The sequence below is a fragment of the Bufo bufo genome, chromosome 3 (assembly GCF_905171765.1).
Source record: "Bufo bufo chromosome 3, aBufBuf1.1, whole genome shotgun sequence".
NCBI lineage: Eukaryota > Metazoa > Chordata > Amphibia > Anura > Bufonidae > Bufo > Bufo bufo.
Window position 1 is genome coordinate 381,840,457 of NC_053391.1, and position 17,465 is coordinate 381,857,921.

A 17,465-nucleotide genomic window follows, 5' to 3' on the forward strand; every position below is an offset into this window, starting at 1 on the left:
CTCTAATAAACTAGCAAATAAAAAATATGACAGTTATCCTTTAAATACGCAGATATGAATACAGTAGTAACTCAACGAAGTCTTGCATGACTTCGGGCGAGGCGAACTTTGGCTCCAAGGAGCCAATACATTTTATAGCTGTATGGAAACGGAATCTATTATACGAAGGTCAATTCGTTCAAGCCTAGTAGCAGTCTCACACACAGTACATGGAAAAACATGATGCTGTTTTGTTTTTTTCTTCTGAAAAGTATGGCATTGTTTGTATAGTTTTTTCTGGTGTTTTCACCAGGTGTTTGCTCAGTTAATAGGGAACTATGAAACACTCATTTTTGGGTACCTTTTCTTTTTATTTTGCGTTTCTTAATATTTTTTCAAAGAACAACATGGCTTTTTTTTTTTAGTTTTTTTTTTCCATCTGGTTGGTCCATCTGGATCAACCCCCTCTCTAGATGAGGACATGCTAGCCATTAGCAGATTATCAATGGTGAGACAACTGAAACACTTGCTGATTGGATATTATTGCCTGGGTGGCCACACATATCTCCTGTAGGGGCTCATGCACAACAATTTTATTTTTTTCTGTGAAGGACATTGTTACCCATGTATTAGGCCATAGCTGTTAGAGAGAGACCATTGTCAGAACAACCTTCTACAAGCTACAGCATTAGAGCAAACAGTTGCTCTTGCAGACTATCTATTCATAACATGTTCAGTAAGAGTCCATTCACACATGCGTATTGTATTGCGGATCCGCAAATTGTGGATCTGCAATACACCAGGCCGGCACCCCCCATAGAACTGCCTATTCTTGTCCGCAATTGCGGACAAGAATAGGAAATGTTCTATTTTTTTTGCGGAGCCGCGGCCCCGGAAGTTCGCGGCCAGAGCCCGGAATTTCGGGGCCTCGCTCCGGAAATGCGGATGTGGAGAGCACATAGTGTGCTCCCCGTATCCATTCCTGTCCCATTGAGAATGAATGGGTCTGCACCTGTTCCTGATATTGCGGAACGGATGCGGACCCATTTGTGGACGTGTGAATGAACCCTAACTCTGTTGAATGACTGGCATGTAACACTGCATTGTAGTGACACTGTATGGCCAGCCAGAGCTTCCAAACTAGATAAGATCATATTGCTATGGGTTTAATGATGCAAGACCTATAGCAATCAGTTGATTGCTGTGCCAGCTTCATTATGGAAATTGGCTGTCATATTGAAATAATCCTTGTAATTATGTTGTTGAAATTCAAAAACTTCCTCTAGTGCTGGAACAGTTAAAAACTGTTGGGCATGAGAGTAGCCTGCAAAAGTTATTTTAAGATGTGTCTTAAAGAGTGGTAGAATATTCAGCAGGAAAGTTTAAATGAAGGGACACTATAATTTGATAGTCTTGATATTTTTTACTTTCTTTACCGTCATTATTCATACTTTGTGTACTAATCTTTGACTCAGTGTACCTTATTACTAAATAGTACATTTTTTAAGTAGTAACTAAGCCTCATTTTTACTGGTCATGGTACCTTCCATCATGTTTCCTCTGCCACTGTTGGGCAGAATAGGGTAGTCTGTTGCTCTGTGTTGCCCTTCAGAAAAAGAAAAACGGATTGATCTACTATAAGTCAGTGGGATCTATTAGGATCTATTAGAAAATTGATATGTCATATCTGTTACAAATCCTTTAAAAACTTGAAGCCATGATGCCAATGTTGACAGATAACATACTCCTCCAAGAGACCACTTCGGACTAGTTATAAAAGTACACTGAATTTTTCTTTACAGCTTTTAGTGCTAAACACTTGTTACATCTGAGATGATATACAGTATGGTTTCATGTGGTGCCATCCAGTGCTAAGTCATTTCTATTTTTGTTAAAGGGAACCAATGTTATCGTAAGAAACGCAGGGCATTCTTTAGGCAGAATGTTATAGAGTAAGAGGAACTGACTGATTTTGAGATTGAAGCATGGTTTTATGGGAAAAGATTCAGTAAAATATGTAATTTATTCCTTTAAATCTCAGCTCTATCTGTCATTAGGAGTTATGTGGGTGGTCTGCATGACCAAGCATAAAGAGTTAGCTGTCATCCACATGACTCCTAAGGATACAAAGAGTTGAGGTTTAAATAAATGATAATAAATTACAAGTTATACTGATTTGTTTTACATAAAACTATGTATCAATCTTAGATCCTCCCGGTCTATAACATACTGCCATAGATAGATACCACTGCATTTTCATGGTAACAGGTTCCCTTTAGTAATATTATTTACCTGTCTATAAAACACTTTTATATATTGGTTATTTTTTTCTGACTTCCTTAGGACACACAGAAGACTGAGCAATTCAGGCTCACCTCCTCCAAAGAAAAGAAAGAAGAAGAAATCTGGACATAAAAGAAGCCGGTGAGTCGACTTGGTATCTATCTCCCAGCCTTTTCTATGTGTCAGACTAACCTGCTGGGCCAGAGCCACCAGTAGAAGCTAGTGATAAATTGGCAACATTTAGAAGCTATTACTGTTCCTCTGCAATGCAGTAGCTGGATTCTTTCTAATTAGTTTTTTAGAGGAATGGAAAGATGTAATCTCCAGACATGAATAAATAGTGCATGGGGATGTCAGTCAATAAATAGTCTTAAACATAAATTCTGCCATGAAATATAAATCAGGAGGTAAAGCTCAGTGCTTGTTCAGTTTTGACCCAGCACAGGCTCATAACGGTATAATACAAATCTCCCGATAAGTGTAAATGCCTATGTGTCTTCATAATTTAAAGCAAAACATTATGAAGACTTTGGTTAAGTCTGTGACTTCAGACCACTAATGATTTCCAAATTGAAAGGGTCACATAGAGTGCTTAAAAGGTCACCAAGTGTTCAGAAAACTTTTGCTGTGTCAGACATATAGAGACATATCAAAAGTTTTGATTGGTTGGGGTCTGAGTGCTGAGACCCCTACCGATTGCTATATCAGGAGAAAAGAGCACTCTCTCCTCATTGTAAGGGCTCATTCAGACGGCCGTATGCTGTCCGCAAAAATACTGAATGCTATCCGTTTTTTTGCGGATCCGCAAAAAAAATGAAACATGTCCTATACTTGTCCGTGAAAATCAGGACATGGCCCCATTGAAGTCTATGGGTCTGCAAAAATACTGAATGCTATCCGTTTTTTTGCAGATCCGTTTTTTTGCGGATCCGCAAAAAAACGGATAGCATTCAGTATTATTGCGGACAGCATACGGCCGTCTGAATGAGCCCTAACAAAGGAAGCTAGATGGGCTCAGTAGAAGTTCTATGGGCCAGTCTCTCAGACCCCCACCGATCAAAACTTTTCATATGTCTCTGTGACATATCAAACGTTTTCTGAAAACTCAGTAACCCTTTAAACCCCTTTCCTGCAGATCCCAGGCAATCCTTTAAAAGGGGTTTTCTCTACAATACTAATGCATCCCTTATCCATTGGATAGGGGATAAATACCTGATCATTAGGGGTCAGACTGCTGGGACCTCACCAGTCCACCAATCAGAAGAATGTGAGTATTATTCCCCCAAATGAATGGAGCAGCAGTATGGTGCTCAATTATTACTGACAGTCTCATTAAAAGGGTTGGCCCTTCTCAGACATTGATGGCATAATGCTAGGATATGCCATCAATGTCAAATGGGTGTGGGTCCCTCCCCTGGGACCCACTCCTATCTCCAGTAAGCAGGACTGGCAGTCCCATAGTAGTGAATGGAGTCGGGGACTTGCACTGTAGCTTGGCTATCTTTGGAACTCTTCTTCACTTCGGGGGCCCCGTAATTTTTCTTGTATTGCAGTAGCAGCTGGGAGTTATTGTTTATAGTGCGTGTCATCTTTGCCTTGTGTTTGTCGCAGCAATTCTTAGCCATTGTATAGTCTGTTCGATCACTCTAATTTAGTTTATTGGAATCCTTCCACAGATATCTAGCAGTACTAACCAACATTTTTTAGATGACTAAAGCACTTAGCTTTTGGCTGCCACAGTATCTCTGCTATCGTATCCATCTTACAATACTGTAATGCAGGGTATGAGCTCATGCTGCAGTCCTTACAGATCACTGGACAGTGAGAAGGGGCTCCCTGATCCAATATCCAGTGCTATAGGCATGAGCATAACATTAATGTTAATATTTAGCGCTCAGTCTTCTTGTTGCTCGAGCAAAATTATTCACTGCAAAGCCTCAAGCATTTTAGATGTAACTAATGAATGCTCCAGACAGTCTGATATTCAGTCCTGTTACAGTATAGTAATATGTATATTAAATGCATTAGGTAGTAAAACGGATGGCCTTCCAATAGAAATCCTAGGTAGGCTAGAATTTTAGGACAAACATAGAGTTTGGAGTCCGCCTTATGCATAAAAGTGTTACATACAAGTCATGTCTATAAATATTGGGACACCGACACAATTCTAACATTTTTGGCTCTATACACCAACACAATGGATTTTAAATGAAATGAACAAGATGTGCTTTAACTGCAGACTGTCAGCTTTAATTTGAGGGTATTTACATCCAAATCAGGTGAATGGTGTAGGAATTACAACAGTTTGCATATGTGCCTCCCACTTGTTAAGGGGCCAAAAGTAATGGGACAATTGTCTTCTCAGCTGTTCCATGGCCAGGTGTGTGTTATTCCCTTATTATCCCAATTACAATAAGCAGATAAAAGGTCCAGAGTTCATTTCAAGTGTGCTATTTGCATTTGGAATCTGTTGCTGTCAACTCTCAAGATGAGATCCAAATAGCTGTCACCATCAGTGAAGCAACCATCATTAGGCTGAAAAAACAAAACAAACCCATCAGAGAGATAGCAAAAACATTAGGCATGGCCAAAACAACTGTTTGGAACATTCTTAAAAAAAAGGAACGCACCGGTGAGCTCAGCAACACCAAAAGACCCGGAAGACCATGGAAAACAACTGTGGTGGATGACCGAAGAATTCTTTCCCTGGTGAAGAAAAACACCCTTCACAACAGTTGGCCAGATCAAGAACACTCTCCAGGAGGTAGGTGTATGTGTGTCAAAGTCAGCAATCAAGAGAAGACTTCACCAGAGTGATTACAGAGGGTTCACCACAAGATGTAAACCATTGGTGAGCCTCAAAAACAGGAAGGCCAGATTAGAGTTTGCCAAACGACATCTAAAAAAGCCTTCACAGTTCTGGAACAACATTCTATGTACAGATGAGACCAAGATCAACTTGTACCAGAGTGATGGGAAAAGAAGAGTATGGAGAAGGAAAGGAACTGCTCATGATCCTAAGCATACCACCTCATCAGTGAAGCATGGTGGTGGTAGTGTCATGGCGTTGGCATGTATGGCTGCCAATGGAACTGGTTCTCTTGTATTTATTGATGATGTGACTGCTGACAAAAGCAGCAGGATGAATTCTGAAGTGTTTGGGGCAATATTATCTGCTCATATTCAGCCAAATGCTTCAGAACTTATTGGACGGCGCTTCACAGTGCAGATGGACAATGACCCAAAGCATACTGCAAAAGCATCCAAAGAGTTTTTTAAGGGAAAGAAGTTGAATGTTATGCAATGGCCAAGTCAATCACCTGACCTGAATCCGATTGAGCGTGCATTTCACTTGCTGAAGACAAAACTAAAGGGAAAATGCCCCAAGAACAAGCAGGAACTGAAGACAGCTGCAGTAGAGGCCTGGCAGAGCATCACCAGAGATGAAACCCAGCGTCTGGTGATGTCTATGCGTTCCAGACTTCAGGCTGTAATTGACTGCAAAGGATTTGCAACCAAGTATTAGAAAGGGAAAGTTTGATTTATGATTATTATTATGTCCCATTACTTTTGGTCCCTTAACAAGTGGGAGGCACATATGCAAACTGTTGTAATTCCTACACCGTTCACCTGATTTGGATGTAAATACCCTCAAATTAAAGCTGAAAGTCTGCAGTTAAAGCACAGTTTAATTTCAAATCCATTGTGGTGGTGTATAGAGCCAAAATGTTAGAGTCCCAATATTTATGGACCTGACTGTACAGGTGAAACTTGAAAAATTAGAATATCGTGCAAAGTTGATTTATTTCAGTTTTGCAACTTAAAAGGTGAAACTAACATATGAGATAGACTCATTACATGCAAAGTGAGATATTTCAAGCCTTTATTTGTTATAATTTGGATGATTATGGCTTACAGCTTATGAAAACCCCAAAGTCTCAATTTTAAGGTCCCCTTTGCTCAGGGGGTATGGATTAATTAGCTGACTAGAGTGTGACACTTTGAGCCTAGAATAGTGAACCTTTTCGCAAAATTCTGATTTTAAGCTGCCATTCCTTTTAATTTGCATTACTGAAATAAATGGACTTTTGCACGATATTCTAATTTTTCGAGTTTCACCTGTAGTTAATAGGGAAAATATACATTAGTCCATCAAGTTCAACCAAGGGATAGGTGGGAACATAAATTTTAGAAAAAAATGGGGGGTGAGACACAGATTTCGAAACATTTTCATAAGCATGTTGCCCATTCCAACCAGTCAAATCAATTAGATTTTGAAACCTGCTATGAGAAAATAAAGCTAGTGTGTGATTGGCTACTAAGGTCATCATGGAATCATGGGAAAGTTTAAAGAGGACCTGTCAGATCTTTTGACATGTCTGTTACGTTAAATGAAATTATTAATTCTGGAGCACTTTTTCTTAGAAGTTCATTGCAATGCTCCTCTATAACTTCCCCAGGAAATATATAACTAAATTGACAACCTGGCATTATCATCCCGTTTTTCAACTAGGCATGCCTCACTCATGATTGGACAATGGACAGTGCCATCTATATGTCAGGTCCATTTTTTAAGTCTAAATAGACATTTTTGGTCTGTTCTTCAGGTGGATCCACCATACTGTCGAACATATACCCTTATATTTGTTTATGTCTGTCATTGACTTTTACTATAAAAATCATATACCTTAACATGCATATTTTCACCTACATGTTTAATCGAATTACACATAACAATAAGACCACCTGCCTAACATTGTGTAGTTCAACTTGTATTGCCCAAAGAGCTCTGACCCATTGAGGCATGTTCTACACAAGACCTTTGAAGGTGTCCTCTGCTATCTGACACCATAATGTACAAATCCTTTAAAGGGATTGGCCATCTTACCACAATTTTCGCAAAGGGGCTGTAAACGGCACTATACTCTTAGAATCTCATAAGGGAATTAGTGACGATGTCTTCATATGTAAGGTTCTATCACCTTGTACAGAATAAGCTCTTCACTATCTGTAATGCTGGAGTGCTGATAGAAAGGCATGTTAAAGTAGCACATGCACATTGCTGTGCGCAGTGTTATTCAATAGAGGCTGCTAATCAATGGATTTGGTCACATACCCCTGTATCACTCATGTTCTTTACAGAAGAGCTGTGTAGTTAGTGGAAAAGAACACTTAGTCATGTTCCTAAAACCATTCCTGAAAAATTGTTGCAGTGTGGCAAATTAGCCTGATTAAATAGGCCACTGCCATTAGAGAATACCATTGCCTCGAAAGGGAATACGTACTCTACAACAGTGTTTAGGTAGATGATGCATGTCAAAATACCATCCACATGAATGGCAGTACCCGAGGTTTCCCAGGGGAAAATTGGCCTCCTCTGATTTGCCTTTTCCCATAGCGCTTGGTGGTGTAATCTCTTCCCCAAGAAAGGGTTGCACATGCACCCAGCTGTCTACATGATGTAAAGAAAAACAATGATTGGTCAGACCACTTCCTTCCATTACTCCATTGTCCAATTCTGATGCTCATGGTCCTGTTGTAAGCACTGGTTCTCTGACCTGTCTGTGGCTGCAGCAAGCTGTGAGGCACTGTGTGCCCTAATACACTTTTAGCATTAAATAGAAAACTATTGAATACCCATATAGTAAGTATGTATGGAAATAGTTGCATAGCATATCACGGTTTTTGACTGCTTCTTTTAGTGCTGGCATTGGACTTCTAAGGGATTTTCTGTAATCTGAAATGAAGATAAAAAGACAGAGAGAAAAGCATAAATATGTCTTTTTAAGTCTGCTACAAATGATATGCTGCTGTTAATTTGCTTTTGGAGATTTTTATGTAGCTTAGTACCTGCCTAGACATGCATGGTGTGAATTATTTTTTTACTATCCCTTTAATAGCAGAAACGGTCATGAATCATATTATTGCTCTCCAGAGCCAGATTAAAACCTGTCCCTAATAGTAACTATAAAAGTATTCATACCTCTTGGACTTTTTAGAATTGTATTCTATTGTAATTATACTGAATCACATTTCAGTTAGAGAGGCCAGCGCTTTTTCCTATAGTGTGCAAGCACGACCACTACTGCTGGATTGCAGGGTGGTCATAACCATGGAAACGAGCAGTGTATAATGTGATGGAAAAATTTATTTAGCCAGCAAAGGAAGCAATATGGACAATCACAATACATTAGTAAGTGCCTTGTATTAACTTTCTCTACATGATAAATGCCACTTGCTGAAGTGAGACAACCCCTTTAAGAAAGGAAGAAAAATTATCCCAAGAAAGGATAATTTTGTACCTTTTTTATTTTAAAAATGGCAGTACAGTGTCTTTTTTTACACGCTGTTTGTTGTCACCAGCTACCATTAATTTACCCATAGCCATATATGTTGCCATCGCTGACATTACTAATGCTATCTTGGAATTTAAGAGCTTGAATGCATTATAGCCCTAGGAGACCTCAGAGTTTCATCCCCAACCTTCCCGATGCAATTGGACACTTTGACTTAGTTTGCCGCTGCGAATTGGTCCAGAAACGAATTTCAAGAAATTTGCTTATCTTTTATCCACATCCTTTTGAAAAGTTTTCCAATATATGCCACGCTTTGAGATAAAGATGTTCACAACAGGAATATTAATATTTAATATATTTGGCACATTGTGTGGCATCTCCAGTTATAAAAACAGTTATGCCAGTGTTCATTTTTATTTAGCTGACAAAAGTCAGATCGAGCCAGCAGGAGGCGAACTGGCACACCCATTTCCTAGCACCAATTTTACTCTTCTGTAATGATTGGTGGGGTGGGGAGGACAGTGGTCGATTCCCACTGATCTGACTTTGATGATAGATCCCTCTTTCAGAAATGAATACTCTGGAGCCACATAGGATACTACAGAAGTAATTTTTATGACTTCCTCTAAATATGACAGACGGATTTTGAATTGTCACCAAATGGCACATGTACCATTAGTCTGCTGTATGTAACTGTTATTGTATCTGTTCTTGTTCCTAGGTGCGATAGTTCATCACCAGTTCGGAAAGATAAAAAGAAGAAAAGTGGCAAAAAGCACAAAAGGGACAGGTAATATCAGAGTAAACATGATTACGGGTTCACACCATTAATTAGTTGAGGTTCCGCCATTGTAAAAGACATTCAGTGGTGACAGCAAACACTGTGTAGCGATTATTTCTTATCAAATTTTCACAGTCTGCTTGCCTCCAACAACACATTATCATTTCACTTAATAGGAATTTTACTATAAGGTTGAAAATAAAGTGTTGTAATTGATGGCAAAATAACAGACCTGTTTACCTATCTGCTACTCCATAACTAAGAGAACAGCATGTGCCCAACCCTTGCTATCTTGTTATTGGCATCAGACTGGTCATTTTATTGAATTCCTCTGCTGCATACTGCCAAATAGTGAATTTTAAACAAAAAGCTACAGAAAGAAATGACATGTTTTTACCATGCACATGGGCAGGATTATCATCAAAGGCTTTTGTATCTTTGCTCTCCCTCTATAGTGGAGTCAGGATTTGTGACACTTGATGGTGTCCCAAGTCCTTTCTACACTTTCACGGGGGGTTGGAATGCCTGGGAATAATAGGTCCCCCCCCACTTTGTGTGGAGAGTGTAGCACTTTGATTTTTAGGGCTATCAATAGACAGTACTATGTCGCCATTTACATTGACCAGCGCTTACGGAGGTGACTCGCAGGCGCGCTGGTTTAATATAGTTACCTAGAAGCTTTGCTCTGTGTCTCTCATGAGTTAGGAACGTGCGTGGACTGTAATGGCACCCGCATGCACAGTAGTAGACAGAACATGGGCGCCCATTCAAGTGCATCTCGCGATGTGTTGTTTATACACTGCAGCGGGGGCATGCACTGCTAAGACTCTGGGACACCAGAAACGCAATAGATCCACATGGAGTCTGGGGGAGCATGAGCCGTGTACATGATTGGTTTTATTAATCAGCTCAGATGCACTTTCTCTATTAACACTAATCATGGAATATATGAATATAGCACTGAGATAGGACCAAGATAGGAAGTTCACTAAATTATTGAGAATGATCTATTGTATGTTTGTACAATCTCTTTACCTTTTGAATCATGGTGATATTGGTTACTATATTACTATTATGGCATTATATTAATTGCACTTTATGGGATGATTACCACTTGTGTACATACACTGCCTGTCCAAAAAAAAGTCGCCACCTGGATTTAACTAAGCAAATAGTTATGAGCCTCGTATTGGATAATTACTTCATGGACGTCTTTCAGCTGGCAACAAGTTATTTAGCCCCAACTGGTGCAATGAGTTGCTTCTCATTTCTTAAACAACACATCTCGTGGTCGTGGAAAAGATGTTAGTCTGTTTGAGAAGGGTCAAATCACTGGCATGCATCAAGCAGAGAGATTGCAGAAACTACTAAAATTGGGTTAAGAACTGTCCAACGCATTATTAAAAACTGGAAGGATAGTGGGGACCCATCATATTTGAGGAAGAAATGTGGCGGGAACAAAATCCTGAATGATCGTGATCGGCGATCACTTAAACGTTTGGTGAAATCAAATAGAAGAAAAACAACAGTAGAACTCAGGGCTATGTTTAATAGTGAAAGTAAGATCATTTCCACACGCAGAATGCGAAGGGAACTCAAGGGATTGGGACTGAACAGCTGTGTAGCCGTAAGAAAACCACTAATCAGTGAGGCAAACCAGAAAAAAAGGCTTCAATTTGCTAGGGAGCATAAAGATTGGACTCTGGAGCAATGGAAGAAGGTCATGTGGTCTGATGAGTCCAGATTTACCCTGTTCCAGAGTGATGGGCACATCAGGGTAAGAAGAGAGGCAGATGAAGTGATGCACCCATCATGCCTAGTGCCTACTGTACAAGCCTGTGGGGGCAGTGCTATCATCTGGGGTTGCTGCAGTTGGTCAGGTCTAGGTTCAGCAATAGTATGTGCTCCAAGAATTAGCCCAGCTGACTACCTGAACATACTGAATGACCAGGTTATTCCATCAATGGATTTTTTCTTCCCTGATGGCACGGGCATATTCCAAGATGACAATGCCAGGATTCATCAGGCTCAAATTGTGAAAGAGTGGTTCAGGGAGCATGAGACATCATTGTCACACATGGATTGGCCACCACAGAGTCCAGACCTTTACCCCATTGAGAATCTTTTTTTTTTTTGGTGGCAACTTTTTTTTGGGACAGGCAGCTTATATGCTGTTTGGCACATGACACATTGCTTGACAAAGGCTCCATTGAGTTGAACTGAAACGTTGCAGTAGCATGGGTGAATAAAAGCATCCACATTTTTTCACCAGATTTTGGAGTGCTGCCACAATGTGGCCATTAACATTACAAACTGGCTAAAACAGTGTTGTCTCAATTAGTTTAATTAGGGCCTGGTGCAGCCCATATGGCCGCACAGTTCTTGATCAAAGTACAGCCACTTCCCGAACTCCACACCACTGCGCCATGTGGTCATACCCTCAGCTGGTTGACTGAACAGGCCATATATACATGCAAGTTGCACTTTGTAAAATGCACTTCTATGTTTTTTTTAAGGTCAAATTCAGGAACCAGAAAGAAGAGAAGACACAGGTGAGAGAATTGAAATTTTATAATAGTAATATATTAGCTGCACTTGTAGTATTTTTGTTGAGTTTTTTAATGGTGTTTTTTTTTTCTTTTTAAAGTCATGTGTTTTTGTGCAGGGGAAGTATGTCCTCCCCCTTTATAGATCAAAATAAAAAAAACTCATGGTTTAACCCCTTCCTGACATGCTTCGAACATGTGGATGGGTCTTTAAAGACGGCACCCGCTGAGCCGGTTTATAAAAATATTTAAAAAATACATAAATATTCATATCAAGCCCCTTTCCCCGTTGTACAGAAAAAAAAATAAACAATAGAAAAAAAATTCTGGCATTACTTTATTGAAAATCAAAGGAGGTAAAGCAACCAAAAAATTGTGAATCTGCCATTTTGACTTGTTTTCTTTTTGCCATTTGCCGTATGGGATAAATATTTTAGATTTTAGTAGTATAGTCGTTTTTTTGCACACAGTGATGCTAATGATGTTTATTTATTTATTTTTTATTCATTCAATTTTGAGGTGATTAGAATTTTTAGATTTTTTAAATGTTTTTAAGAACATCATTTTTTTTTTACACTTTTTAAAAGTTCCCATAGGGAACGACCCCATCAGCCTTAGATCAGACATCATCAGCCTCGGATCAGACTCCATCAGCCTCAGGAAAAGACCCCATCCATCTCAGATCAGCTCCCATCAGCCTCAGGTCAGACCCCCATCAGCCTCAAAACAGACCTCATGAGCCTCAAATTAGACCTATCAGCCTCATATCAGACCTCACCAGCCTCAGAACAGACCCCATCAGCCTCAGAACAGACCTCATCAGCCTCAGATTAGACCCCAATCAGACCTCAGATCAGGCCGAGCTAAAATTGACTCTAATAACACGTCAATTAACATTTTCTTGACATTGTTTACCTAACGCATTAGCAATCAAGTTTAGCTCGGCTATAGGGCTGCAGCTATCGATTTTTTTAGTAATAAAGTAATCTATCAATTAATCCAACGCTTAATCGAGTACTGTAATAAGAAAAAACTAATAAAAAAGAAAGTTTTCCTTTATATAATGTCATCAGACCCCCGTGCCATCATCAGACCCCATGCCATCAGTTCTCTGTGCCATCAGCTCCCCCAGTGCCATCAGCTCCCCCCATGCCATCAGCTCAAACCCCATCCCCGGTTGCCATCAGCTCCACTGTGCCATAAGCTCCTCCCCGTGCTATCAGTCCTCTGTGCCATCAGCTCCCCCCAGTGCCATCACCCCATGCCATCAATCCTATGTGCCATCAGCTCTATGTGCCATTAGTCCCCCAGTGCCATCAATCCCCCATGCCATCAAATCCTCTGTGCAATCAGCTCTATGTTCCATCAGCTCCCCCATGCCATTAGTCTCCCAGTGCGATCAGCTCCCCCCAGGTCCATCACCACATGCCATCAATCTTCTGCGCCATCAGCTCTATGTGCCATCAGTCCCCCAGTGCCATCATCTCCCCCCAGTGCCATTAGTCCTCTGTGCCATCAGTCCCTCAGTGCAATGAGCTCCTCCAAGTGCCATCACCCCCATGCCATCAATCCTCTGTGCCATCAGCTCTATGTGCCATCAGCTCCCCCCATGCCATCAGTCCCCCAGTGCCCTTAGCTCCCCCACTTCTACCATCTCCGCTACTAGTCTCCAGCAGTCCTTTAATACTTACCTCTCCTGTAGGAAGGCGGCTCCACAACTCCTCTGTCTTCTTCTCCGCGCGCAGCACTGTCGTCCTGATGTCACGCAGCATCAGCTCGATGTGTCAGGATCCAGTAAAGCGTGCGGACCGGCGGGTGACCACGGAGCGGTGAGTAATAGCAAGCGCTTCACTCCCACTCCATGGTCACATGACACAAACGAATCATCGATGCAAAAAATTTCCATTGAGGATTTTTTTGGTGTCTAATTACTTCATTCAATCGGGTAACTGTTTTAGCCCTACTCGGCTACATATGTAAATAAATAAACTTACCTCAATTGCTTTGGACGAAGCTGCCACTCTTCACTCCCTGGTCTTATTTAGGCCCATGCTGCACTGTGACCTGACTTCGCACAGGTCATAGTGTGTGCCTACGTGCGCTACGTCCTGAGGACATAGTCCTGTACGCCATCAGGACACAGTGCACATTGGTGGTTTGGAAGAAGACAGGGAGGGTGAGTACTGCGTAGAGCTTCCCTTACCGCTCCCCACGCCTCCCGCATGTTGATAACCGCATCCATAATCAAATCCGTCATTAGCATTCGACCTTAGTATTCGCACTGTCACTTTCCCTAAATTTTGGAGAAAAAAGTTGCGTCTTATAGTACAAAAATATGCTAAGTATTTTCAGTAATTTGATTTCGTTAATTACTGGAGAACCCCTTTAAAATGCCCTGCCAAGGATGATATATTAGAAAAATGACAAAACAATTTGTATGAAGTATCTTTAGTGCAGTGGTGCCCAGCCATTTTTCGTCTGAGGGCCGCACTAGACTTGGTATAAATTTTGCGGGCCAGAACCAGGTAGCTTTGCCAGACAGGAATGCAAACACTGTAAGGGGCACAAGTGAGCATTACTACTGTGAAGAGGGCACATATCTGGCCATTATTACTGTGAGAGGGCACGTGTGAGCATTACTACCTCAGGCTGCCTCAGGCTGGGTCTCCTAGGCAACCTGTTAGTGTAATACACTAACAGGCAATGCATTACAATACAGATGTATTGTAATGCATTGCAGAGGGGATCAGACCCCCAAAAGTGAACGTCAGAAATAAAGTAAAGAAAAAAAAGTAAAAAAAAGTGTTTTTAATAAAATTAATAAAGTAATACAATTAATAAAGTTAAACAAAGAAAGAAAACGCCCCTTTCCCCTTATTTTATAATTAAAAACAGAAGAAAAAAAAAATACACACATATTAGGTATCGCCGCGTCCGCAATGACCGGCTCTATAAATATATCACATGATCCACCCTGTCCGATAAATACCATAAAAAAAAAAAACGGTGTAAAAAAAAGCCATTTTTGTCACCTTACATCACAAAAAGTGCAACACCAAGTGATCAAAAAGGCGTATGCCCCCAAAATAGTACCAATCTAACCGTCACCTCATCCCACAATAAAAGAAAATCGCCCAAAAAATAAAAAAACTATGGCTCAGAATATGGAGACATTTTTCAAAAATGCTGGTATTGTGTAAAACTTAAGTAAATAAAAAAAAGTATACATGGTTAGGTATCGCCGCATCCGTAAGAACCTTCTATATAAAAATATCACATGACTTAACCTCTCAGGTGAAAGGAAAAAAAGAAAAAAAGAAAAAAAATGTCACCTTACATCACAAAAAGTGTAATAGCAAGCGATCAAAAAGTCATACGCACCCCAAAATAGTGCCAATCAAACCGTCATCTCATCCCGCAAAAATTATACCTACCTAAGATAATCGCCCAAAAACTGAAAAAAACTATGGCTCTCAGACTATGGCGACACTAAAACATGATTTTTTTTGTTTCAAAAATGAAATCCTTGTGTAAAACTTACATAAATAAAAAAAAAGTAGACATATTAGGTATTGCCGCGTCCGTAATAACCTGCTCTATAACAATATCACATGACATAACCCCTCAGGTGAATACCGTAATTTTTTTAAATAAAAACGGTGTAGAAAAAGCTATTTTTTGTCACCTTACATAACAAAAAGTCTAATAGCAAGCGATCAAAAAGTCATACGCACCACAAAATAGTAACAATCAAACCGTCATCTCATCATGAAAAAAATTAGCCTCTACACAAGACAGTTGCCAAAAAATAAATAAAACTACGGCTTTCAGAATGTGGAGACACTAAAAAAAAATCATAAAAAAAAAAAAATGCTTTGTTATGTAAAACTGAAACAAACAACCAAAAAAAAAGTCATATTTGGTATTGTCGCGTCCGTGACAACCTGCTCTATAAGAATACTGCATAATCTAACCTGTCAGATGAATTTTGTAAAAACCAAAAAAATAAAAATGGTGCCAAAACAGCTATTTCTTGTTACCTTGCCTCACAAAAAGTGTAATATAGAGCAACCAAAAATCATATGTACCCTAAAATAGTACCAACAAAACTGCCACCTTATCCCGTAGTTTCCAAAATGGGGTCACTTTTTTGGAGTTTCTACTCTAGGGGTGCATCAAGGGGGCTTCAAATTGGACATGGTGTCAAAAAAACAGTCCATCAAAATCTGCCTTCCAAAAACCGTATGGCGTTCCTTTCCTTCTGCGATCTGCCGTGTGCCCGTACAGCAGTTTACGACCACATATGGGGTGTTTCTGTAAACAACAGAATCAGGGCCATAAATATTGAGTTTTGTTTGGCTGTTAACCCTTGCTTTGTAACAGAATTTTTTTTTTATCCTAATGGAAAATCTGCCAAAAAAGTGAAAATTTTAAATGTTATCTCTATTTTACATTAAATCTTGTGGAACACCTAAAGGGTTAACAAAGTTTGTAAAATCAGTTTTGAATATCTTGAGGGGTGTAGTTTGTAAAATGGGGTAATTGTGGGTGGTTTCTATTATGTAAGCCTCACAAAAAGACTTCAGACCTGAACTGGTCCTGAAAAAGTGGGTTTTAGAAATTTTCTGAAAAATTTCAAGATTTGCTTCTAAACTTCTAAGCCTTGTAACGTCCCCAAAAAATAAAATGGCATTCACAAAATGATCCAAACATGAAGTAGACATATGGGGAATGTAAAGTAATAACTATTTTTGGAGGTATTACTATCTATTATAAAAGTAGAGAAATTGACATTTGGAGATTTGCTAATTTTTCAAAAATTTTGGTAAATGTGGATTTTTTTTATAATTTTATTTTTATTTTTAATAAATTTTGCCACTGTCATGAAGTACAATATGTGACGAGAAAACAATCTCAGAATAGCTTGGATAAGTAAAAGCATTTTAAAGTTATCACCACATAAAATGACACAGATTTGCAAAAAATGGCCTGGTTCTTAGGGTGAAAAATGGCCCGGTCCTTAAGGGGTTAAAGCACATTGACAGTATCTGAGGCATAAAAGTGGGGCTTATTCTCTTAAGGTAATGGGACACAGTTATATTGCACGAATCCTGTTCGTAGTGACGCCAAATTCTTGCAGCATGCCGGGGCTCCCTATGGAGAATGTGCGCGTGAGAGTACTAGTGATAGGTTGCCGAGGATAGTAGTACTACGGATTAGTTGTCCCTTGGGGCCGGAAGTGCAGTGGATGGGAAGACAGCACGAAATCCTCCGGGGCACTCTCGGTTGCAGGGAACACCAGCCAGATGGAAGTTGAGGTGCCCTTCAGGGTAATTGGTGTTAGGTGCTTTTGCGGCTGGGTCCCTGGTTCGTGACGCCAGCACCATTAGGTGCAAATGTTAAGAGTAGCAGTAGAAAGAATGAGGAGTCGGTTGTTGTAAACCAGTTGAACATTTACTAAATCAATTGTCTTTGGACAGTTGGTACAGTTCATCAATGGAAAGCCAAGATCAATTGTACTCTTTTTATCACGCAGTGGGAGTTGTCTATGGAGGGATTTCTTTTAATGCTGATACTTTA

At 40.0% G+C, this 17,465-nt stretch overlaps 1 protein-coding gene across 1 annotated transcript in view; it reads left to right on the forward strand.

Moving 5' to 3' along the window:
- Positions 1–17,465, forward strand: part of SRRM3 (serine/arginine repetitive matrix 3) — a 487,174-nt gene that overhangs the window by 393,334 nt on the left and 76,375 nt on the right. Inside the window, exons 8-10 of the mRNA XM_040424724.1 lie at positions 2,323–2,403; positions 9,280–9,348; positions 11,856–11,891. Of these exons, the coding sequence (XP_040280658.1) occupies positions 2,323–2,403; positions 9,280–9,348; positions 11,856–11,891 (186 nt within the window). The remainder of the gene's footprint in view (positions 1–2,322; positions 2,404–9,279; positions 9,349–11,855; positions 11,892–17,465) is intronic.